At 40.2% G+C, this 27,520-nt stretch overlaps 1 protein-coding gene across 3 annotated transcripts in view; it reads right to left on the reverse strand.

Moving 5' to 3' along the window:
- LOC117758852 (glypican-6-like) overlaps positions 1-27,520 on the reverse strand; it is a 124,005-nt gene that overhangs the window by 66,227 nt on the left and 30,258 nt on the right. For 2 of the 3 annotated variants that reach the window (XM_034580853.1, XM_034580844.1), the window contains exon 2: positions 27,010-27,168. The exons of the other annotated variant lie outside the window; for it this stretch is intronic. In XM_034580853.1, the coding sequence (XP_034436744.1) occupies positions 27,010-27,168 (159 nt within the window). The remainder of the gene's footprint in view (positions 1-27,009; positions 27,169-27,520) is intronic. 3 annotated transcript variants of the gene reach the window in all.

A 27,520-nucleotide genomic window follows, 5' to 3' on the forward strand; every position in this document is an offset into this window, starting at 1 on the left:
ATAAACATTAACGTAACAAAATGTGAATAATAAGACATCAAAGTACATTCATCATCTCATAATATCCGAACACCCTTATCTCTCTTATCCCGCTAAATCTTTTCTCACATATGTGGACTATATAGCTCGACTGGAGCTCACCGTTACTCTGCTCGTATGTCAGGCAGCGGTGCATGACACTTCCGGATTTTCCTAAGGGATCGGTTAAATCAACATCAATGCAATATCCCAACACTCAAACGTGCTTCATGTTGCTTTCATCCCCAAAAGAGTGAGAAAAATTCACAATTGAGAATTGAGATGCAGAGCATGAATAGATTTGCAGCTATGTGTGCACTTGAGTTATATCTCTCAACGTCACTTTTACTATATTTCAGACGTGTCTTTATTGGCATTTAAAAACTGCAAAGGGATAAAAAGCCGCCGAGCTTCGACATTTGAAGTCGACCTGAATTTCTTCTCTGCTCCTGCTTCGATGTATTCCTTCCAGCCGTGAACAGGGAGTTCGAAATTAATTGTTTACATGAAACGTACACAGAGCAGATATTGATTTAACGGTGGGTCAGTTCATCACACATTGTTCATCAATCATAATCAAATTCACTTTAAACTATGAGTGAGAGAAAATAGATGAGTGAATACATGAATACCAAAGCCCTCAATCCCCAGGCAATAACACTCCGTGCACTTTGATGACAATGCATTTTACACTGATGACATTCTCTGCAATGATGCTGCACAGAGCCGGCGACCAGGTGTTAAAAATCCATTCTGCACACATACTTGATGCATATCAAACTGGAGCTGACAGCATCGATACCAGGGACTTGTAATTAAAGCCCAGTGTTGCAACATAAAGAGGAATGGGAGGCAGGTTTCTCACTGCCCATCAATCACACAGTGGCAGCTCATTTGAAACATCTTTAAAATTAAAGTTGCAGCAGCCACTGCCTTTTACAAAGAGCAATTGTTTTCTGACAGCTAAGTGAATCTCTGCTGGAATCGCAGGGAGAAGGGGTTGAGTGTGGAGGACTTTCATGCAGAGAGCTGACACACAGAATTGAGAAGGAGCCTGTTCTCTGTTCTCAAAGAAATAACTTTGGCTGTACTTGATGCTCTCTGATAGCAGCAGGGAGGGGGTTCACATATTCGCCTCGGATAATGGGCTTTTAGACATAATGGCGCGAAGCCAGCGCGCCAAAACAGAGACAATTCACAATTCGGCATCTGTTGCATTAAAAGATGTTAGGTGGTGTCCAAATGTACCATCTGGCTGCAGGATGAGTGGGAACCCATGCAGGTTTCATCCGCTGATTTGTAAGTTGGTTGGGAGACAATTTGTATCCGATAATTTGCACAAATGCATCAGTAAGATAAACAAAGAAAAAAACCATCATCCTCATTACCTGCTATTCTGTCTAAATGCGAATTTAATTGCAGAAGCTAACTGCTGCCGTCAGGTAGAAAAAAATAAAAGGACAGAATCCAAAGCAAAGGAGATCCCGCAGTTTTTCATCAAGTCAAGTTTCTTAGGACTGAATTTAAAGCAAAACAACCGAAAAATCACGGTTGATGATTCATTATTCTTATGCTCATTATGCTTTTTAACCATTAAATTAGATTCATATATCCCCAAGAGCGGCACAACACGTAAAGATTTACTCTCTGACCCAAGATAATTGTTACAGAGCCACATATTCATTTTGCATTCCTCATGACGAACTGCTGTCAGTGGTATTCTTTTAATTTTATTATAAATTTCTTTCCAGTGACGTTAACAGACCTGAACCTTTGTCAAAACATCACCTTCAATAATAATTAAGCCAAATCAGTTGGAGCTGATTTCAACTCAGAGTCACTTTTTTGTACCTACACCTGCAGTGTGGTGCCGGCTGCAGCATTAGAAGCAGCAGGCAGCGCGATAAAAGAAAAACTAAATCATTTAAATAGAGCAGTGATTTGTGAATGCCTCCAGTGTGAATACGACAGGACAATGGTAGTTTTAAACTTGCTGAGTGATGGTGTGAACCAGGAGGGAGTTGCCTTTTAAATAAAGCATGGTGGTAAAGCATATGAGAGGGCCGACGCCGAGGGCCATGACTTTGGTATAATGATGAAATAAGAGAGAGAGGAGAGGAAAGGACGCGGTCTTCGCTGACTGACGATTCAATAAGCTCCAATGAATGGTGACAATCGTTTCCACACAACCATTGCATGTACAGTATACAGTTATCCAGAGATACCAAATGTGGCCGATACAATATTTCTTATTGATCGTGTGTGAGGAAATGTGACATGTTGACAATTACATAGCCAACTAGCTTAAGGCGCTTTCCATTCACTGAAGTCTTTACAATTTCCTGAAATTGTCCAAAGTGGCTGTATGTGAGAACGCAAATGTCCAAGTCAGTTGCTCTGGACTTTTCCTGGACTTAGCCCCCCCCGAGTAAAGCGTCTGGTAAACCTCCTGAGTGAGCCCATGTGAGGATACACTTCACAGCGAGCGAATGGGCCTTGTTTTTTCTAACACGTGACGGATGCAAAACTGGCAGAATCCAAATAACTCAGGATGAAAAAAGAGATGCCATTCACACAGAAGACGCCGACCAAGACGCCAATAATGTGCTGCGAACAAAAAGCACTGTGATTTGACTCCTGCAGGCTCTACTTAGGCACAGACCCCTCCTGAATGTTTCGAACATGTTCCTGCTGTTGTGAACACGTCTCACCCGCAGCGTCCCCTGCTGTGTTCTTCGTACGTGAAATGCAATCTTCTAATGCTTTCATCTTGTTCTGATGGTTTGTGTTTCCCTCTTTAACACTGGGCAGCGGCCCTAAAACTCTGCTAATAAATTGTCGAATCCAATCCGAGAGAACCACAACGTTACCATTTTCTGACAAGCGTATCGAAGAGAGGACACCGAGAACAAACCAAGCAGTGAAATTATTAGCCGGAAAATGAGTATTATGGTTTGGAAGGTTGTAATGATGTTGTGCAGCTCCCCCAGTTTGTCAGTTCAGATCTTTTTCCCTGATCTGTGTCGAAAACAACAAACCTCAGCTCTTCTGGCCCCATTCATCAGCCCTGCCACCCACCGGCAGCAGGTGACAGGGGTGGAAGCAGACGAATGCAGGCTACATGGGGCTTTCACAGTAAACCACAGGAGCGGGGAGGTCTGTGCACTCCAGAACACGCAGGCCAAGACACAGTGTCACACGTTTCTCTCCTCCCCTACACTCGTGAAATTATATTTAAAAGTTTCATTTACGATTTAAATTCAGGTTCCTAAACGTTGTACAGTATAATAAACAGTAAAATACTACCATTAATAATAGTATATGTTGATAAGGTTGTTATGGTTGGTTAAGTTTAGGCAGCAAAGTCAGAAAAAGGTTGGATTGATGGGGAAAAAGAAACCAACCTTCGATACTGAGTTATTTCATTCCAGCCATTTCAAGGATGTCGGTGCACATGTTCACAGATGGAAAGCACGAAGGCAGGGATTTCAGTATGTTCAGAAAAAGTGAAATAGGGCAATTGTTTGTCCTTGGAGGCGAAATTGAGCTGCCATGTATTTGCATCTTGCAACTCACAAGGACATCTGTTTTCTCTTGGGAGAGTCTTAACTCCACTCTCCGTTGCTAAACTGACGGCACCCTGTGGGGGAGACCTCTGCTTTGTAACGGGAAAGAAAGGATGTGATGTGATGGAGCGATGCTCGACCCCAACACACCCACTGATAACGTATTCCTTCCTAATCTCAACCGACCCACTGTGAGCCTTTGTTCTCAACAACAACCACAACAACAACAACAAGGGCAATCTCTCCGCCTTGTGTGAGTGTGTCATTCATCATGATTCACGTTCTGTGCATTCGATTTATCAACAGCAAAAACGCCCAGCTGGTTGTTTTGGAATTGACTAAAATAGAATTAATTAGATAAAAATGGAATAAAAATGGACAAAGTGACAAAGATGTGTTGTAATATAAACCAATATGATGTGCTAAGTTTCAATTTTCACACTTTTAACATATATATATATATATATATATATATACTGTATATAAAAGTGAATCCGCCACATGCTCGTGCAACATTGGCAGTGAAATGCAGGCTGGTCTCAACATGGCTGTGATAACAAGGCTAATGTGCAATAAAGAATAAATGATTAGAATAAGACCAAAATTCATGATAATTGCCATTTTCAATTATCAAAGTGCTGTTCAATGACAGAGGATGTTTGGCTTGTTTTATTTAACAATGGTCAATGATGAAACATACAAATACTAATAAACTATTCAGCACATTCCTTGCAAAAGTAGGTCTACTGTCCCCATGCAGTGGGTTCATTAACTAAGTATGTCAATATATTGTAGCTACACCAATCAGCTCCAGCATTAAAACTGATTTTAATGTTGCTACGCAGTAAATGTAACCTGCTTTCCTTAGGCTATTTGATACTGTGAATGGAGTGTGTTAAATATATATAAAGTACAAGCTAACTTAACCTTGTTGCTTGAGACGGTGCAATAGTGACTCTGAATACGACCTTTGGGGATAATTTTCCTTCGCAACCACCTACAGTATCAACCAAGATTAAGCTTTGAGGAGTTCCTGTCACTGTCTCAAAGCACTAAAATAATTGTCCTTGAGGAAATTAATTACCTTTGTGCACTGTTGCACTGTGTGTGGGAAGTGATTTAGAGTTAATGGAAGCTGAAGCACTGTCATCTCTCCCACTGTCCTTCATTTTTCAGGCTAATAAAGTCAGCCGAACGGGGCGGGTCCCTCCATGTTGCTCTGAACCGAGTGTGTTTGTGCACAGGAGGATTTTACAGATTCTGTTTTTTTTGTCTCTTTTCTAAAAGAAGATAATTCTGTTCCAGTAAAATTGGGGGTGAAATCATCTCGGTCATGCAGATGTTTTTTTTTTTTTATATCTTTGCAAAACAAGCAGCAGTTTCCATCACAATGAACATTAGTAATTTGGGAAATTAATGAGTGAGGGCAAATTGCATTACACTTCAAAGATTTAGATAAGATTATGAAGGATGCGACAGTTCGAACTGTTATCAGAGGAAACTGTCAGAGCAATTAAATAAAAAAAAGAAATTATAAAATCCCAGAGCGTTTGTTAACCTCTGAGACTCAGATCTGAAATTAGAAGGGGATATTTATTGGCTGATACGCTTCCCCTCTGAATTGCAAAATAACCGCACCAGCTTCCATTAACACAATAAAGAACGCACACTCGCATAATCACCACGAAACAATCGAGCGCATCAGGACACTTCAGACAGAAAAACAGGTTGAGTGAACAGGCTGCTATTTTTAACAGCGCTCTAAATCGTCCAACCAAATTGAACTGTTTCAAGGAATTGTACCCAACTTGAGAGAAAGCCGGCTCATAGACAATGTCCTTATTCCCCTCTAATGTATTGAGTGACTGCGCCGCCACCCGTTCCCATTGCAGCGTGATCCTCTTATTTGTTGTGAACAGGGCCCATCAGCCCGGGGCTCAAGAATAGAGGGTGAAATCCTCCACTTTCACCGACTGCTGTGTCTCGCATCTGAGGGGATATGGAGGTGAGGCGGAGCCAAGGTGGCTGCAGGCGAGCGACGACTGCCAGGCACAAACTAATTAGCATGGACTGTCTTGAATGGAGGGGGGACATTAGCGGAGCTGCAGTTAATAACAGCTACAGCAGCAACTTAGTAGCTGGTGGGACAGGAGCTTATAGAACAGTTGTGTTTGGCAGTGAATGTGGCCACTGTTTGTCTTGAAGCAGACATTATTTCTTCAGCCAACGGGAGGAATTATGTGTCCCCAGTTTTTTTAAATGCCATGTTTGTCCCCCCCCCCCCACACTTTTCTGTTTGATTTATTCACTGAAATTGCACTTGACAGATTTCTCTGTCCAGCCGCCATATCCAGGTGACAGATATGAGACAATGTTGAAAGGCTCATTTGAGTTAACTTCAGTTATTACCAGGCTGTCGCATGAATAAGCTTTATGGGCACCAGCAAGTGGTTGGCTAAGGTTTTTCAGCCTGGGTTTTGCCTCACGGGCAACATAGAGGATGATCAATGTTATTTCTGAAGGCTGTTGTGGTCACATACAGAGACTGTGTATAAAGATGGACAGAGCCGAAATAACCCGGGTATGAACCCTGCCATCTTGCGCATTTGGAGTCTACGCAACAGCAATTGGGGAATGGAGCTGTGGTAGTGACGTAACGTTGATATATGTGCTCGACCAATAGTCAGCCAGTATCAGCTCTCAATAATGACTTTTCACCCTGTTTTTACAGCATCGAATACCAAACTTACTGGAACATTTTTCACTTGAGCAAACATCAGTGTGGTAAGAACTAACAAAAGTGATAGAAACTATCTTGGACAAAAACTATTAGATGGTCCACGTCCCATCCACTAGCACGGTGGAGACGGGATTTGTTATATACACTGCTGTCACCCACAAGGTGGCGATTATCATGCTTTGGCTTCACTTTCTGGGAGCCGTCATGTCGTCCATCTTTATATACAGTCTATGTCCACATAACGTAGACGCATTCAGTGAGCTGGATACAGCCATTGACCCTCAATGCCCCAGTTTTATCAAGTGGCAATCCAAGGTATTGCGAAAAAAGAAAATCCTCTGTGGCCAAAAAAGCTTTTTCTCCACTGTCTTTAGAGATATATGCAAAAGACAGGATATCTAAAACTGCAAACAAGACCGATTATTACTCTGTATTGGGACTTTTTTAACCATGAAGATTAATATTTGTTAAATGTTCCAACACTAATCCACATGTGCATTCAGCTGTTTTGTTTATCTCTTTTATTTAAAGTGAATATTATCATAAAAGTCACAAGAACCGCACATAAACCAAAGATGAGGCAGTAAAGCACAGTGCTATTTGCAGTAAAGATGTAAATACAACATTATTTATCATCGGGTCGTAGGAGGAATCATGATTTTAAGCCGGGTTAGTGTATTAATAATGCAGCAATTATCATAAAACTTTTTTTTTGTCACACACCCATTAAATACAGAAATAGCATCGTTTAATGGCTTTCATTTTCTGCCATCCTGACCTCCTCCCCCTCTCTCCCGTCCTCCCTCAGGCCAACATCATTTTGTTTTGCACATCACTGCCGGGAGCAGGTCGTGAAATGAAGCAGATGCCCATTTGCTGAGCGACAGTGGGCAGCTTAATCCCATGTATGAACATTTAATTGAGCAGTCATTTCTGCGTCGCTCAGCCTGTTGCCTAGCTGCCAGGGCCCTGCTTCCCTCTGATGTTGTGTATTGGCTAATTATTAAAAGATTGACAATAAGACATTACACACAACCTCTTGGAGCATTCAGGGATGAAAGGACTTGCATCATAACTTGTGTTGTGAAGTTTTATGTGGGGTTTCAAATTTGTTTTTTCTCCCCCCCCCCCCCCCCCCCCCCCCCCACCAACTGTATTCTTCTGTAATTTATCTTAAAAGTCCAGGTTTTCTTTCAAAGCAGATCTTGATCGACCTTTTCACAAGACCGTGCTGCGTTTTCACACACGTTGAAGCAACAGCGCTGGCACAAAGTTTGATGCGATGAAAGAATCCAAAAGGCCAAATCATGTTTAAGTGGCATTTTGATGACATTTCTTTGGCCTGTTTAACCTTTGGCGAGCTTCATTTTTCTTGTGTATTACATCTTATCCATGCAGACCACTTTCTCATTCCGTTCAACACCAAACACTTTTTCTGCGACTTCTCACCAGTCTCTCTACAGAAGCCCCAGGGTAGCTGCACCAGGAATCCCAAATGCATCAATACAGCTCGAAGCAGAGAAAAGTAGAATGTGAATTCACTTGTACTGCAGATGCAATGCATGGGAGTGCAGTCTTTTGAAATTGTCTGCATGTTAGCGGGACACACAATGGAAGTAAGCAAAGGATCTTAGTATTCACTGCTTATACGAGGGTAAACAGGCTGTGGACATGGTGTGAGCCTGCTAACTCCATGGAGGAAAGAGAGGGATAAGTATTCTGGCAGAGGATCTCTGTTCGTTTGGCTCAGACCAAGAGTTGTTACTCTGCTCTCTAAGGCTCATCGTTGTCTGTTCTGAACATTCAAGTCCGAGTTAAGTCTTGCTTTGGGGTAAAGGGAAATGTTTTTACAGCTACCTAAAGGACAAATGTTCCTGACATCTGCTCAGAAAGGTTTTATTGGCCTGACGTGCGTGTATGAGATTGCCTGAGAGCACTGCTTGTTTATCAATATCAAGAAGTTGAGTGATTGTCACCACACAAGTAAGAAGCGCTGAATTCAAGAGAAAAGATAGGTGACAACTGCAAAGTGCACAAAAGAAGCAGTTTTTTCCCTTCATCTGTGCAAATGGAAAATGAATCTAATCGGAATCCAAATCTAAAAACGTTGGTGTTTCTCTGACTTTTCATCCAGTGCCACCGTGGTTGGGTTTTGAGCACGATGTTGCAACAGCTATTGGAAATGGATTCAAATGGAATTCGGTCGGCACGTTCATGTTCCCCTCAGGGGACTTGTAATAACATTGGTGTTCCCTTAACTTTTAATTAAAGCAACTTTTAAATGCAGCTTCAAACTTATTTTGATGGCACACTGACTTGGAGGAGGGAGATTGACGCAGCTCTCATTCCAACTATGCCTGGTCTTGGTCTCTTTCACTTATTTTGGTGAGCGGCTATGATTTCCTGTGAGAAGTATTTCACTGACTGGCAGCTTAACTAGCCAGAATAAGGCTCCAGCTTGTTCAGTGCCTCTCTTATGGCAAAATAAGCAGGTACTGTATATGTAGATTATACATGCGGGTAAACCTGCTAAAATAGGGGATTGACACCTTGTCTATTTCCAGTTGAGGAGTTTGCCTTCCTGTTCCTTTCCCTAAGGGATAGATGTCTCAAGTTTGCAGGAAACTGAGAGGCTCCCTAACCTCGCTGTCTTGCCAGTGTTGTGTCTTGCAAGATATGAAGAGAAATCTCTGTTGCACATTTGTTCCATTTATGTAAAATGAAATTAATACACAAATTTTTATTGCTATATACCGATAACCTGAAGTGAATGCCGATTGTATCCATCCCATTGCAGACAACAGCCAGACGTTAGTGGGTTTTTTGATGAGCAGATAAGGGGCTCAAGAGTAATGTGAAACTGATCAGTTAAAAAGACACATGTCATTAAAAAACAGCATTTATCTCCAATGTTAAGCGAGGAAACTTTTACGATATCAAGAATTCCAAAAAGAGTTTTGTGTATTTGTTACAGCGGCGGCTCTTCTGGTTCTGTTCAGTTGTGTTTCAGTTCAGTGGGTGCGACAGTAAGAGTTACAGTCAACTCGTTGATGTACTTTTACTAATGAAAACGGACACGGAGCCCAAAAATAATTAATCATCATGTGCCTGCAGAGGGCGCTGTTGCTCATTAGAAGTTATATAGTGATGCTTTAAGGTCCATCATCTTGTAAACATTTCAATTTGGTTAATGCTATCAGATAATTACAAAACCACCGACATCCCCATGCCTTAGCTGCACTTTATATTTGGGCAAATGTTAGCAAGCTTGGTATATGTACCATGTCAAGTTTACCAATATATAAAGTAAATGTGCTTATACCTGCTAAACATAGTACTGCCTCAGAGAGGCTACTGGCTGTAGACTCCTGTTTTGGTAGAATCTAGATTAAATTGACCTAAAACACTTTGAAGTGTTATTTAAATGGCTGATACAAACCAACACTACCCCCCCCCCCCCCCCGCCCGCCCGCAGTTTCAGTGCACTGTAGTGATCTATAAAACTTACCACTCAGCACCAAATAAAACATGAAACTTTTCCCATTATCGTCTGCCTCAGTGATTGCCTGCTCCAGCAGGGACTCCGTCTCCCTCCGTGAGGTGCAGAGCCTGCTCTTGGCTCAAGCAAATGCTACAAACCATTCACTGTAGCTAGTTGGCTTGTTTTTGTAGTTAATGAGGCTTGAAGAGTTTTAGGAATGAGAAAAATAGAGCACTTTCTCACACCTCCCTTTTGCAGAGAGAAATGGACACTATTCTGCGTCTTGCACAAGGCCACACTTTGTTTCCGCTGTAATGAAACACTGCACATGTGGGTGCAGAAATAAACGCTGTTCGGTAGATGCATGAATCTCAGAGAAATGTTAGATCTATATTTAATATTCATAAAGGGTGTTTCTCACGTCTTACCCAACATATAATGAGATCGTTTCTAGCCTGCAGAATAGGATAAGCAGACACAGAAAACTGAATGAGATGGATGGAAAAGTTAAATATTCAGAAACAGAATGACAGTGACATATCTCCACTTTCTACAACTTATTTTATGAATTTGATTTGTTCTTAAAACTGAAATAAAACTATCAGTATTAACTGAGTGTTTCAGTTGATGCTGTCGTCTGTGTAAACAGAACTTACTGTATAATATAATAAAACTGCGTTAAACAGGTGCTGATTCAATTTGTCTGTTTTCATTGAACTGCATTACATAGCGAGCTTGTTCTTGTTTTTCTCTTGTTGGCTGTGGAACCAAACAGGAGCCGTAACAGTGCACAGTGACCTCCAGGAACCGATCACAGCCGGCTCCTTTCTCCAGGTCATTATTATTCAACCCTTCACTCCGCTCTGTTTCTTCTTCTCCTACTCGGTCAGAACAGTCGACAGATTCTCTCTCCACGTCTCTTTCAGCTGGACCTCGCCTCCTGACCTCTACCCAGTCTCCTACAAGAAGCACAGCTCATACCGAGTCACTGCTTGTTGCTCGTATGTAACTTGTCTTGTTCGCTGTGCGCTGATTCAGCAGCTTCCCTTGTCGATGTTTGAATAATGCCACTCTCATTGCAGTTATGCTAAATTCCAAAACAACAAAAAAGAAACAGAAGACAACACTGTGTGACAAAGCTCAAGGTACTGAGAGGTCCAAAAGACGGGACTGAGAGAAGTTTGTAAAGCCTGTAGCGCGTTAACAGTGACCACCTGGTTTTAGAACGGCTTTGGTTTGGGAAATAATTTTACTATTCACTTTTTCCAATGACGTTTCAGGAAAGTCTGAGTTTAAGCCTGGAACCAGGCCGACCAGCCTGGAACCAGGCCGACCAGCTACGAGATTAATCACGACCATAAAACATTTGAAAAGGAAAGGGAAATCATGGTTGTTCTGTGGCAATGTAATGCTGAAATATGATCGTAGCCCACATGATTTTCGCAGTAAGGGTAAACATTTCCATGGTAACAGCGAGCTCTACAAATCAGAGATGTCACTAATACACCTGAGGATTGTGGGTAGTATAAATTCTTGAATAAAACATTTTTTTCTTAAAACATAGATGATATCATAGGAACTTGTGGCCTCTACAGGAGCATAAGACATTGTCTCACAATCTTATAGCTTGAGGTATTTCTACCTTGGATGGTTAAAATATTACAGCTGAAAGTCAAAATCTCAGAAACTGACTGGTATCTAATTATTGTTACTTCATCAAGACACAAGTCAGCAGATGCATTAACCTATAAATAAATGAGCTAAATATAAATATTGTAAAAGTGTGTTTAAAAGACATGTGTGAATGAGCATTACTTGTTAAACCCTGTGCATACAAGTGTTACCACTCAAAAATATAACTTAAAGCAAACTTCCACAAGAACCCATGAAATATTGAGGATGTTACAAAACTTCCAACTACCAAGACAGCAAAGCTCTGCCAGTGTCCTCCACCCAGTGACTGGAGAATACTGAATGTCAATGTTTGAGCAGTAACTTCATACAGACCTGTCTGACGTCTTAGAATTGCACAAAATATTATTATTGCACAACTGCTGTAATATGGCAAACACCCATTGGCTTCATGTTGTGGAGAATTCCTGCTATCACTCAATAAATTCAGCCACGACAGATTCATGTCCAGTGATCAGAGATATAGATAGATAGATAGATAGATAGATAGATAGATAGATAGATAGAAAGATAGATAGAGATATAGATAGATAGATATCACATGATCATTCGATTATACTGATGATACTTTGATAAATTGAACATTTTGCAGAATTAATGGGAAATGTTATTGTTAAATGAGATATTTCCTCATCTCAAAGTGTTTTACTCTCCTGAGATGATGACACATCCCCAAGCACTTTCTCTCGTGTTGATTTTTAAGACGGAACATACTGTAACATTTAGTTTCATCAGATAAAACATCACACATCAATTATTAATACTCACTAATCGTAACAGCACATGACACAACTCTTAAGACATGGCACAATGCGTTGCCGTTACTGTCCTCAGTAATAATCAGTAAAGATGGATAACCTTTCTATTAGATACATTCGTACAAGACTGAATTATTGTCAAACTAATTTGTGGGATTCCTACTACACACAAGGTTCAGCGGTAGAAGTGGATATGTGAAAACATTATATGAAGTATCTCTTGGTTCCAGACGGAGCAGTGCAAAATCTAGGTTGATGTCAGTTTTCATTATGGGTTTGGGTCTGAGTGCTAACAGATCTAAAATGAGAATAACCTGGTGTGTGTATGAGGCCGCGTTCAGTTCCATCCCGACCCTTCCCTGCACGTCTTCCCTGCTCTCTCTCCTCTGTCATGCTCAGATTCTGTCCTATATCAATTAATGCCATACCATCCGGAAACATCTTTAAAGAAAAATTCACAAAGATCTGATCAATAATCTGGAGCTGTGACATTGGAAAGCTCCTTATCTCTGCTTGAGGATGGAATAAATTCTACTTGCACGAACACACCCGAACAAACTGTCGGTGCTCGGATTGAATTGCAGCAAATGTAGAGCGTCCGATTCTGAACAGGTGGAAGAGAACCTGAACATTTCTGCATGAATTGTCCATCATGAGTCCGTCATTATTAATCGAGAGCAATGCTAAATCAGTGGAGTACTCTTTTAAGCTTAATAAGTCTTAAAGGATCAGTGTGTAGAATTTAGTGACATCTAGTGGTGAAGTGTCATGTTGCAGCTGATTACCCCTCACCTCACCCTCCCCTTCCAAACATGAATGGGAGCCTGTGGGAGCCTTCAGTTGTCATAACAACTCAGAATGTGTTTGGTTACTGTAAAAAACAGGGCGGTCTTCGTAGAGAGGACAAAGAAAACAACAATTCGTGCAATTTAGATGAAACACACTAGTGAAAAGTTCACTAGGATTATTTTATATTCAATTTCTGGCAAAAAATTCCTTTCACCTAAATCTTACACACATTTAATAAGCAATCTTTACCTTCACTGTAAATACTGCATGAAACCCCCTGTACATTGCTCTTCATAAAATATTGCAGGATTTTATCTAATTACTGTAAAATAATTAAATATTATACCATGATCCTTCTCCTGCACATAGTTGCCTAGGGCAGAACGCATTGGCCTTCCAATGACACTAAACCATTCTGCCAGGAAAGCCGTGATGTAATTAATTCTGAGTAGAACATTATAAAGCAGTTACCAACTTTACTACACTGAGGCTTGGCTCTACACCGACACTCGGAGGCAGCGCGGCACTTCCTCTCCTGCGTTCAGTTAATTATATTGACACAAGCCACCTTTGCTGAGGGCATCTCTGTGTCTTTTAAGATCTGACACAGTTCAGTGTTGAGAGCCACTGGAGAAGTCAATTAGCAAGGCTCAGAAAATCAAAGTGATTTCCTCCCATGGATGATATTCGCACCTGTTGAAAGGCAAGGAGCAAATTGGCTGCACACACCATTACATTGCTGTGACCCTGTGGATAAGCAGCTTTGTGTCAACCTGGCTGCTGGAGAGCCTCTCCCCATGCGGGCTTCCATGCAGAGCCTTGGCAGACTAATCCATCCTGCAGTGTTTCTTCAGTTTGAATGCTGAGATTCTCGAAGTGAAAAACAACAACACAAGTTTGTACTTTTTTTGTCCTTGTTATCGAGCCTTTACTAAATGAAGTTTATTTTTTGCCAGTGCTACTGGACACGACACAGTTGTGGTCATTTATTCACTCTCACTCTAGATATGTGGATGTTTTAGCCTTTAACATTGCAGCTATAGCCAACACACACATTTGTATGTAAGACATGACTACTTAAATCAAGGCTGTCTAACTAAACATGTGGAGCAGTGTTTGAGCGTTTCATGTTCTGAATGGGACAACATTGCACAATCAATACAGAAATATCAGAAGAAGCGTGTAAACAGCAGCGGGGTCACATGGGATTCGTGTTCTGAGGCTTTGAAAAGTTGCTTTTATAACTTAATCAAACAGTTGGTCAAGAATGTATTTTCGCTGTAGAGTTTGATACAATGCCGTGCAGCCAATTAGCCAGAAACCCATTATGTGAAATTTTTGTTCAATCAGTTCTATTTTGACTAATGTGATGGAATTTATTCATGGTTCAGACCAAATTATTATTTTGAATGGAAGAAAAAGAAAGAAATATGTTTTAAGTTAATTTCTCAACTGTACCATTAGGTGCACTAACCTGGAGATGAGCCATGAGTTTAACATGCACCTACACACACACACACACACCTACACACACACACACACACACACACACTCTGTGCATGTCCTAATTTAACAAATGATTGTAGCCCAAATGGAAATGTCCTATAACTACATCTTTTCCAACACTAACGTTGCATTCATGTTATCCTCAGTTAGAAACAACATGGATGCATCAAAAAGAGTTTCCAGTAAAATACTGTTTCACCGGACTGGTAATAAATATATTTTCTAAATAATCTAGGTCACTTTATGCTGACTGCTACATCCGGTTACAACCTTAAAAACTGATGCAATATTTAATTTCCCACAATTTCCCAAATGTTTTTAAACTGTACTTTTATCTGTTTTCTTTACACGTCAATTTTAAGACATATCCTACAATATTTTCACAATTTTATTTACACACATGTGAGGAAGCAATATCCTGTCTGACAATGCCCACTAATGATTTGTAAATCGTTCACCTATAGATACACGAAACACAACAAGCCAATTCAAACGTGTTCATTTAGGATGTGTGTGTATTTTCAAAAATAAGATGCAACAACACTTTGCAGCTCTGCTCCCATTAAGGTCACGCATACAACAAACATGCTGGAGCACACAAACAAATCACCTTCCTGTTGTTTTCATGCAAATGTGAATCTGCTGAACTGATTCCATGTCCAATCTCATTATCTGGTTTTAAAACACATCACACTTCATCATAACAAAAGTAATAGAATGAAGACACACCTGCAGATTCTCACGTTGCAGGGAAACAAGCAGGAAAAAAAGGGGTTTAATCAGCAATGCAGGAACAATCACTGCCTCTCCATTTGTCCCTCCTGATGGCAAATCTTTCCTGCTGCAATTTATATGTAAGGCACGACATGCCAATTACTCAGTGTCACATCTGAAGTGAACGCTAAACTAAAAATTATGCCAACCTCACGGTCACCACATTCAGTCATTTTAAATGATGCATGGAAATCAAGAGGAGATGGAACAGTGGGGATCTGAGACTGAATCATATCAGCACCTTCGCAGGAGGCGAGGAAGCATTTTTCATCCGTCTCGATAGGCGGCTCGATCTCAGCTGTAGCCTGAGCAAACTCAATATCCCCAGGACAGGATTTTTTCTTTGTAAGTGAGTTTTCACAGTGTACATGTTTCAATATCTGACACCAAGTTTAAATTTAATAAATGTAAAGAAGAGAAGAATCACACTGCACCAGCACCGTATATTTCCTCCATGTTTTGTTTTTTTGCCACAGTGGGCGTGTGGAAAGTTGTGCCTCTTATAGCTTCTCCTTGAAGCTCACCGGTGGGACGGAGTTAACAGTGTCCAGACCGCACAGAGCCATCCATCCTGAAGTACAAAAGTGACACCGGGCTGCGGCGGGTGCCAGATGATGGAGGCTGCCACCAGCTCTCAGCTGAAGCCCTGCTGGACAGACCCCATTCTCTCAGTCCGCTGAGAATTACCGTCTTCCTGACATTCACTTAGGATAACACAGGGACACCAAAACAGAGGTTATTTATTTATGAACACTTCCAGGAACTGCGTGTCCACATGGTTTTAGGTTTCATTAGAAATGGACGTGCGACTGTCACAGAGGTTTCATCCTCATCACTGGACTGGAGGGGTTAAATCAATGCATGGCCTGTCCTCACCAGGGTCCTGCCCCCACCAGGGTCCTGTCCTCACCAGGGTCCTGCCCCCACCAGGGTCCTGCCCCCACCAGGGTCCTGTCCTCACCAGGGTCCTGTCCTCACCAGGGTCCTGCCCTGAGTGTAATTTACTGTCATCTCCTGTGTATTAAAGGTCTCGTGAATTCCTGAGTGTCTTGTGTGTCCTAAATTTTAGTTTCAAGGCCTAATGTGTTCTTTTCCAGGAAGTGGTTCAGTGTCATGTTTTCTTCCATATTTTTTTTTTTTTCTCCCTCAGTCACGGGTCTGAGTTTAGCGGCTGCACTTTGCTGTTTAAGTGAAGCCCCTTGACTGTTGTTTTTTCAGGGTTAAAGTTCTCATTTGATTTGGCTCAAATTATTTACTGAGTGATATAACGCTCTAGTGTAAAGTCATATTTTTGATCTGACGTGAAAAAAATCTCCCCAATGGCCAATTTAAAACTGAGCAGTAAGTAGTTTGGGATTTCTAGTGGCATCAGGGAACAGCTTTTCTGAGAGGGCCTCCATTTTGTTTGTCTCGCATGTGACACAACAGACGTTTCTTCTAATCGTGTCACTCTATTTCTCAGATCTACAGGCGGTGGGAACAAACAGTGATAAGCAGGGATGCACCAGGAAAGACAGGAGAGAAGACAGCTCCCTAGTAAACCTAAAATCCTTTAAGAACCATCAGGCACATTTAATACCAACTAGTATTATACTCCTTTGCTTTATAGCATCACGATGGAAAGGGAAATTAACTTTGCCGACAACAAACATATTACATTGCAAGAGGATCACATGTGAATCAAACTGTATTTTAAACTTGCAAAATCACTTTGTTTAAAAGACAGAAAACACATGTTTGCTTGTTGTGTAATCTCACTGTTGTTCTGATGCATGCATGAGGAGGATTTACAGTCAGGGTCACACATTTTGTGCATTGATCAGCACTTTGAACACTGATTATCCAGGACTAGTCAAGTGACAGAGGAAAAGTATTAGATTGTTCCTTTACATCTACATCAACACTAGTTGGGTCAAAATGTCCACTTGTGCACAAGACATATCGATTTCTTTTGAGAAACGGAATCAGAAATACTTGATCAAAGGGGAAATTTGGTTTTGTGACAGTCATTCAGACCAAGAATAAAAATACATACAAACCACATATTATAATAAATAGATTGCAGATGCATTTTGTGTTTTGTACTATAATACAAGAATACCCCTTACTTTTGGGCAGCCTGCCGTGAAATGTTCAGACCACATCGCCTAATAAAAAATGTTTTACTGTGGACTTTTCATGAACTAATTATAATCCTCCCATTTCTGTTACTACAGTTTATTAACTGGACTAATAAATATGGTGACCACTAAGAGCAGCAACTTCACTAATGTAATTTATACCTCAGAAGATTGATCTTATCTTGTCTTATCAAGATAACATTGTTGTTTGGAAAGCACCGGGCCTCCGCAGCACCCAATGGGTCCTCTCAAACAACTGCCTGTAATTTAGCAGGTTTCTCCCAAATAGCAGCCAAACTTTTACCCAGTGTGTAATGTCGAAATAGGGCCAAAACTCATCAGAATCCTGCACTGTGCATCCAGTGTAACCTCCTTATTCAATTTATTCATAGTATAAATTATTAATGTCGACTATTTTATTATGCACAAAGGATAATGGGAATTACAAATCAGTCCACAAACTCAAGTACTCGAGTTGTGCATGGTGTAATTAAACGTGTAAAAGCTATCATTCAAGTTTGTAGAAGCCAAACAGACATAATTTGTTTTGCGCTGAGGATATTAAGGACGATCTACCAACATTACAAGTGAACAAATCATTTACTTTCCTAAAAGGATTACAAAGCTCGTCGCGACAGAACGCGCTTTAATAACTGTAGTTTGTTACTTCAGAGCTGAACTGGCGTGAGTACAGTATAATGAGGACCGTTGAGATCCTGTTTTGATGTAACCATTTGATGTCAGCTATGAATTGTGGGCAATTTTCTGAATTTGACTTGGTAAGTTCTTCAGTGAATGTCAAACATTAATAATAAATGTAAAGACTCTGCGTTTGTGATGTCTGGGAAAGTTAAGAGAAAACCAGAGGTTCTATATATCTATACACAAGGAGGGAACCGGCTTTGGATGCACCGACTTTTAATCAAATATATTTGAAGACAGAACATTTGACTGTGTTGTCTTGACGCTATAGGCTTGAGTTTGATGGACCTCAAGGAGAAATAAAAACATATTTCTGTTAACATCTTGTATTAAATATTTGTAGATCATTAAGCCTTCAAACCCCAAAACACTGAGGAACTGAGGAAATAACAGTATAGTCTCCTCTTGTGAAGAAGAGAGGAAGGTTGGAGACGTAAAGAGATGCCGTTCAGAAGAAAAAGAACAATCATCAATGTATAGTTTCGCTCAATCTGTTGAAACCAAACCCCACTTCTGCAGCTGTTGGTAACATATTTGGTTTAAAGGCTATGAAAGTTTTTTATATTTATTTTCCAGGCAACTGATTATTAGGGCTGTTTAAACAACATCTGCTGCAGTTATGAGCACAAAGGTCGGCTGAGACAGCGAATTATCATGATCCATAGTCATGTTTAGTTGTAAAGCGATCTCTAGCGGCCGTAGTCATTACGATGGGAGCAAAGGAGGATGTCAGGTTACGTCGTGCTTGAATTGGATGTTAACAAAATGTGGTACCACAGGAGGTTGCTGTTCAGTTCCCTTTTGAATCTGTCGTCATTTTATTATTCTAACAATCTGAGGGACAAACAGCTCATATGGCAGCTCATGGTTGGACTTGTTGCCGTTCACGATTAAATGTATATTTACAATATGCACCTTTGGCCGCTAAAGTTCTCTCAATCAAAACAACAAAAGACCTATCGATAACATTGTGAAGCAGCACGGGATCACGGCAGACGTTGTCTTCAACACTATACAATGAAAATCTACCTTATGTGACAACAAACAATGAGTAATGATCCATTACAAGTGACCAATACAAACAGTGGAAGGAAGAAACAGCAAACTGGCAGTGTTTCTTTCCTTCGTCATACATTGTTTCCCCCGAAATTTGTAGGGACGGACAAAGCCAGGGGTGAAGTGGATGAGTCACAGATCAAAGGCGACCAAACGTCCCATTACCTTGAATAAAATGTCTTTGATTTTGAACATTGTTGTATGTAAGTATAAAAGTCAAGAAAATAGGTAGTAATTTCTAGACATTTTAATGAAGAATTGTGACATATTAGATCTTTAACTTGAAAGAATTTCAATTACAGTGGATTTTATAAGTGCTTCATTTGATGAATGGAGACCTTTCATCTGTTACAGATGCCCCAATTAAAACTATGAGCCTCATAACTGGAAACTTTACTCCATTGTTTGTCTATGATTTCGTAGCAATGTACATTCATCTTTATTTAAAAGGCTCTAAGCACAAAGTAAACATGGTTATTTTGCATCACCCAATGGAATCTAATCAGCAGCGCTCACAAAGCTGAAGCTGCAACACTTGGTTGATTGGATACGAAAGATCAAAAGCATTCGGTGTTTCACAGACTACATAGAAGATAAAAAAGAAAGAGACACAATTATTCCACTTTTTTGCCTTATGAGGTGAAAATATGTTAAAATTGAAGGAAAATGATCGTCCATTAGTCCATCAGACATTACGTTTGATGTAATAAGTCGGTCAGTTCACAGACCCTCATCTCTCCCCCTGCTGTTTCTAATGGGGTCCACATTGAGTGCACTGTTGACTGTGACTCATTACTCCCTGGTTTTAGCATTTTTTTACTCTGTGTTGTTTAAAAGAGGCCAGAGTATCATGCACACGACCATATTTTAGGTCCCATTTCAGGCATTTAAAAACCTGCTTGTTTTCCAAATTCTTCCCCTCGTGATCTGTGGTGCACAAACAACTTTAATGCACCAAACAATGTAAAGACTATTAAAATATAATTCTGCTTATCTCTGCCTGACAGATGAAAAGTGTCTTCTTTTACTTTATTTATTTTTGCTAGTAACAGAAAATGTCCTCTTTCTACGATGCTTCACCTTCAGAAGAAAACAAGTGACAGATGGAGAATGAATCTGTGAAACTCTCGAATTTGAGCAGTGTTTTCTTTGCCCCCAGCTTACACTGAGTCCACTAGGAGCTTGTGAATTTGCAGAGACCACAGATTAGAGACAATGGGGTGTTGTGTAGGAGTCGGTCTTGGTTTAAGTCGGGTGTGAATAAGGGATTGTTGAAGTGAATGAGGGGAGCTGCAGCTCTCGGCGTCGAGCAGAGAAGCTCTGTGGGGCAGGATCAAAGAAGTCAGTCAACCAAGGCTGCTGCTCAATCCAGACTTTAGTCAACCAACCATACACACTAATCTCTCGCTGAGGTCTCATGAGAGGACAAGGAAAGCAACGACCAAAATGAGCATCTTCCTTGCAACAATAACGAATGACAAACAGAGAAGGGGGAAAAATGGAGAAATAAATGAGTTGGACTCCTCTTCAATTGAACTAACAAACATATTTATAAACACTAAATATACCGATGAGTTACATGGGTGTACAAAATTACATTTCAATCAATGTCCTGGTGCAGCCGTAAAATATTGTAGTATTTTACTCAACGTCAGTTGAAATATTGAATTCTCGAGCACAGAAAAAAACAAAAATCCATTTATAGATTCAAATGTCAGTAAGTGGAGGAACTTTTCTTTCTCGCTGAAAGTTTTATAACTGAAGGTTAAGATTAGAGGTGAAATGTTTCTCTAAATCCATGATACGATCAGACAATAAATATGAGTAATGTGTAATAATTGTAAAATGTATAGCTGGCACTAACTTTAAATAGAAAACTGATGAAGTTTTGAATGACCTGTGTGTTCATTATGAAATGAAAAAGTTTTGTTATGTAAGTAAAGTAATGAGTGCTCAGCAGGAAGCACCCGTTTTGCAATGGAGACGTTTTTACCACGGCTTCTTTCTCAGCTTAAGAATTGTTACATCCCTTTATAATTTTAGATCATTCATTCATTTGTGAAGGAAAGTAAGTTGAAACTTTATTTATCTGATGTCTTTTGAACTGTTGACAATTATAATTTAGTTAATAAGGACAAGTAGGTAAAGAAGTAGGTGAGGCAGTGATCTCCCTGTCATTTAAAACTGAGTTATTCCCTGTTAGTGCCATGAATTCCAGATTCAAGAGTATGTGTCATGCAAAACGTGTGCGAATTTTCAACATGGCTGAAATCAAATTCTTGCTCTTGACCAAACCTACGGTATTAGTTTGGTTGCACCATCCTCTTTTATACAGCCCAACTTTCCTCGAGAGGATAAACTGCTCCAGTAAAAAGTAGAATTCAGTGTCTGATAAGTGATCGGCCTCACAAGCCACTTATCTTGTGGAGCTCTTGAGTGTTGGTGCGTTGTGCTTCAGCTTGTTTGCCAGCTGCAGCACTTTTCTAACTCGCCCTTTGAGTCGTTCTCGCATCAACAATTTCACAAGCTTTGTTGTTCCACGTTTTATTTTGACAGGACAGTTCAAATATAATTTTTTCTCTTAACTCAGAGATTGACAAATGAAAAATGAATCAAGAGAAATTTTCTCGCATCATAAAACCATTATCCAGTTTAAATCAACATTTCTAACCAAGCAAAGAATTAGATAGATAGGTCAATTCACAATAAGATGGGTTTTCCTTCCTCCTGCCACAGTACGTTTGTCCAGTGATACGCTGGCGACCTGTTTAGTGTGTACCCCCCCCCCCCCCCACTGCCCCATTGTCTGCTGGGATTTGCTCCAGCTCCACCCATGACCTTTACATGATAAGCTGCAGAGATGATGGATTGATAATTGAAAAATAATTGGATTCCTAGGGGTAACTCATTGAAGGTTCGACACATGGACACCAGCGATGGGATTGACTGATTCATCTTTTTAGCAAATCAGGTCCAAAATGTCAATTCCACGGTGATATTTTAAATATGTGACAGAAAAGAATCGAAGAGATTAAAAAATACGCATCAAGACGGTCCCAGTGGCCACGAACCAGACTGTACGGAGGTTTTATTCTCAAATCCCTTGACTGAGCATGAGGCCCCAATTTATCACGGTTCATCCACTGCAATTAATCTTTAACAGGTGGGATGCAACCTCCCTCGTCCTCTCTCTCTACTGGAGGAAACCAATGCTTTCAAGGACTAATAGAAAAACTGTTGGGAGTGTGTGTGTGTGTGTGTGTGTGTGTGTGTGTGTGTGTGTGTGTGTGTGTGTGTGTGTGTGTGTGTGTGTGTGTGTGTGTGTGTGTGTGTGTGTGTTACCATACTGAGCCAAAGAAATGCAGGAGTGCAAAAGTTGGTTGTGAGTTTTCTTTTCTCCACACTGTGCATGAACAGGGCTGGAGTATGACAAGGCTCCGAGTCTCTCTGGGAGAACGAGGGATGCTGAGGGATGGAGGCGAAAGGATTCCGCAGACACATGATTGGACATTCAGAATCCCCAAACTTTAATTCTAGTGTGCAACAGTCATTTATGGCTTCAGGATTGCTCAATAATGCATCAAAACCCACAGGCCTCAGAGGGAAGCACTCAGTAATCAAAAAGTAAGTTAAGGTTTTCATAATAGGGCCCTATAAATAACTGGAGACAGAAATGAGGGCATGTAAAATTGATGAGGGATGATTCAAACCTCAGGAGGTGGAGGGAACTTGATGTTGGAGAGGGAATGAGATGCTGAGTGGCCTGGCGTTATGGGAATGTGTGGAAGATGGCGTGTGCATGATTTGTGTCACTGTTATAACTATATAACTGGACAGAGATATGGGCATTGCTCCACAGGCTTTGTCTGTGAAATAGTACTACTGATGTGGGAATACACTCCAGCATTAAAAGTATTTTAATTTACATTTCAAACAATTGGAATAGGAATGACAAGGCAGTCGATTGAACGTTATACAGAAGTCGAAGTAGTAAGTACACACTTATTGATATATTTTTTGAATCAAGATCCATAAATAATTTTTCAAAATGTCAAAAAAAAATGCCCAATATTTCCAATGTTAAAGAAGAAAGTGTTTTTTTAAATTCCTGGATTGCCCCCCCCCCCCTGGTTCCAGAGCCACACCAACATGTAATAGGTTCTCTCCTCACTGATACCACATCCTTCTACCAAGTTTCATGGAAATCCATTAAGTAGATTATGTGTAATGGTGCTAACTAATAGACAAACAAACAAACACGCCTGTGAAAACCTAACCTCCTTGGCAGAGGTAAAAAGGGCTGAACCCTTTTATGTTGTAATTAAAGATTCTTTCTACTCCTGTGTGTCACATCTGTGAAAATACTTCACATCTTTATTAGATGGAAGCAATACCAGGACCTAAGGTTCAGAAATTCCATGCGTTTTTCCGAAATTCTCTAGAACTAAAAACTAAAGCTGAATTAAACAGCTTGAACAGATGTCGCTCAGTTAAAAGTGAAAAATAGGTCACACAACAGTAAAGAGATACTTTTACTATACTCATACATGCTTATGGTGACCTAAATGTTGATTTAATATATATGACACCCTGAATTAACAGCTGTGGGCTACTCAATCTGTTGTATATTACATTTAATCTAAATACTACAAATTCTGGTTCCGCAATAACTCTATTTAGAAGCTCAATCAATGATTTGACACAAGAGCAAGTTTAAGGTGTAAAATGAGGCACCTGAAACTGACGCCAGGTGCTACACGGATGATGTATCACACACGTTGGGGTTGTGGGAAATAAAGAAAACCTGAGGGTTGTGCAGCAGTGTTACAGAATGAAGCTTTTCCGACTCACTAACTCTGGCACAGAACAAACACAAACGGCAGAAATCAAACAGACATCAAACCGACAACAGATTGGACTCGTTAACCTGAAGGAGAAATCATACAGAACAGATTTTTTTGACGTTCAAGTTAAAGAAAGAATCAGTGCACTTTGCCATCGTCAGTGTGTAACAACAGAAACAGTGAAAAAGGATTTGATTGTGTTTATTTCAGCCCCCACACACAGATCCTAAGGACTGGATTTCTATTGATCTTACATCTGTAACAGTGCGATCAAAGAATGCACACGTTGACCTACATGTGACTAACAAATCCAGATCCTCGTGTGTGTCTGTTTTTTTTGGGGGAAGTTTAGCGTGTGAGTCTCTGTAGTTGAAGTCAGTCACAGACAGACAGACAGAAAAAGAGAGTTATCTGGATTTTATTAGTTGGATGTCTTGCAAAGATGATTCATATTTAACTTAGTATTTCCAACATTTTATAGATTTATAGATGGAAAATATTTTCATGCGAGGCCACTCAACATTTGACCCACTTTATATCAACGGAAAAAACTAGTCGCACTAACAAATTGAAAAATCTCTCTCAATCTGTTCGTCCTTCGATTTCAACAATGTCTCATTCGATCCACTTCAAACTTGTATTTCTGAGGACCTTGGGAAATGCAGTGTCAAAAGTTATGCTTTTAGAATTCCAGTAATAACTATGTTTTAACAAAAGGGAAACTTCAAAAAGGCATTTTTATTATTGTGTCTATTTTTCTGTCTTTTCAAAATGTGTGCATGGCATTGTTACAAACTATAAACTAATGAGTTTTATCGCATTATCATAATTGTTTTTACAAGCTCACACAGAAAGAAACTAATGGTGGATGAAATCATAGTAAAACAGAGGGTGATGGTGGAGGGTCTGAAGAAGTGCTCACCCAGAATGTTCACAGTCAACACTTCATTGCCTGGAGTCGATCAATAGATGGTTATTAAAATGCTTCTGACATATGTAGTTCATATTTGTTATGGTACAGGTCCTCCATGAAAGATAATGGGAATAAACAATGGAACTAATGCAGTTTTTTTTACACTTAAATGAGTAATTTGTATGTATTTCTACTGGGAGAGGAAACCTAGTGTTGTCTCGATTCAGTCTTTCAGACTGTGTTTAAAAATTAAACCGATATAAAATGGTCCTTTCAATTGAAACAATGACAACTGAATTCCTACTTCACTGTAGTTCCAGGGACATGCAGGTATTGTTCACAACAACCTGAGCGATGAAACATTCAACACTCAGCACATTCAAAACTGAAAGAACTGAAGAAAGCGGAAAAAAGAATAACTCTTAATGATTTTTAAGAGAAGCTGTCAAAAATAAATACTTTCCTTTGAATAATATACTTAAAATACTATATATACTGTCACATATAACAGTTATACAGCATATACATGTATGCATACATATGTATACACTCATATAGAATAAAAATAAAACTTTAACACAAACGTTCTCACACTCATGTACATACATACTGAGATGCACACATACATACTTATAGGTATAACCTATTCTCCCTCACTCACTCGCTCGCTCGCACACACACACACACACACACACACACACACACACACACACGTATATTGATAAATGCATATATACATACATAAAGTGTTTGTATACATGTATTTGCATACATTATTGCATACACATGGGCAAAGTAGAAGTATAACTGACATTGAAACATTTAGATTCTTTCACTCACACACATACATACTGAGATGCACACACACATTCACACATCCACGTACTCATACATATACACACAAACACAAACACAATTTTGGTCCAGACACGTCAGCGCACAATTTTCAGGTTGTATGTAAAAAAGTATTCTCAAGATTCATCAGTGTCTCTTTCACACTGAAGGAGCTGCATTCCTTCTCAGCGACGTCTGAGTGAAAAGCTTCGTAGGTTTCGACCTTTAAGGTCTCAGCTGCTATTCATTCATCTTTGTTTGCTTTCTAAAGCAGCACGTACCACACATTCGGTATTGACTGTCAAAGATTGATAAACACCAGACACTTGTTATTTACTAAAGTTGAACTTTGTTCTCGTTAACATATAAAATTGAAATTTTGAATTGGGCAACTGAGTCATTACGAGGAAAACAGCCACAGGCCCGACAGTTTAAGAGGCTGAAGGCACTGTAGCACCTTGATGTCATACTGTGCACCGTGTGAGATTTCCTAACAGTGGCGCAGTGCACTGACTGTGGTTTCACAGACTGTCAGGTCGGCATTCAAGCACACAGAAGGCCAAGAACATTTTTCAGCACAGACCAACAACGGTGCAGTTTTGTTCTGTCAGTATCTGAGTCAATTCACAGAAGCTGCTTTAGGAGGAGACACACAAAGCGCCAACACACCAAGCGCTGCACTGTCCATAAGTCAACCAGAAAAAAGCATACATAATAATAATAGATAGTTGAGAAGAAAAACAAGGGAATGTATTTAAAGGGAAGGAGACATTTTCAACACCGATCTCCATCCATTCGTCCATTATCTATACTGTTTATCCTTTGAGGGTCTCTGGGGGAGCTGGAGCCAGTGGACATTGGGCGAGAGGCGGGGTACACCCTGGTCAGGTCGCCAATGAATCCCACGACCAACATATAGAGACAAACAACCCGTAACACACATTCCCACAAATTTGAGTCTCCAATAAACCTAATCCCAAATCTTTGGACTGTGGGAGGAAGCTTGAATACTCTGAGAAACCCCACCAAGACACAGCAAAACCAATCTAGCCATATATTAATAATGACAGTGATAGTAATCCTTAATCACGGCATCAGTACCCTGCTGCTTGTCTCAAGTACATTCACTCTGCGGAGGTGTCTGGGATACCAGTTTATATAAATCACAAAACGATAAAACAAACCCATCAACAATAGATACTTTACTGTAGCTTACCGTCAAACTTTTTATGCCTGGAGACAAACGTCGTCCTCATTTTGTGGCTGCTCTCGTCCACCAAGTTCTCGAACTCCTGTTTGCTCTGCTGGTTGAGTTTGTCCTCCATCTCGGACGTGCAGCAGGTGTATCCCTGAGGACAGACACGCAGGTGCTCACCTGAGGGAGACAGAGACGTAGAGTTTTACACACATCACTGCCACAGGATTCAGTTTTTATATTTTTTTCCAAAAGGCTTAGCCAAGTCTTTGATCAAAACCACCCTCCTGTGATTGTGGGGACTCTTCATCACAGAAGTTATCAAAGAGGGACAGACCGTACCAAATGCAGGAGGGTGATATTTGTCAGAAGTCTGCTATCGTGTGAGACAGAGAGACACTTTGATACGGCAGCACAAACACCTGATGCTGAATTTTTTTTTTATACCACACTCCAAAGCACTGCAACAACAGCAACTAGGCCACTGTACATTATCACATTCATAACATGAAAGGCAGTTTATAATCTATAG

Source organism: Hippoglossus hippoglossus, chromosome 3, assembly GCF_009819705.1.
Source record: "Hippoglossus hippoglossus isolate fHipHip1 chromosome 3, fHipHip1.pri, whole genome shotgun sequence".
Lineage (NCBI taxonomy): Eukaryota > Metazoa > Chordata > Actinopteri > Pleuronectiformes > Pleuronectidae > Hippoglossus > Hippoglossus hippoglossus.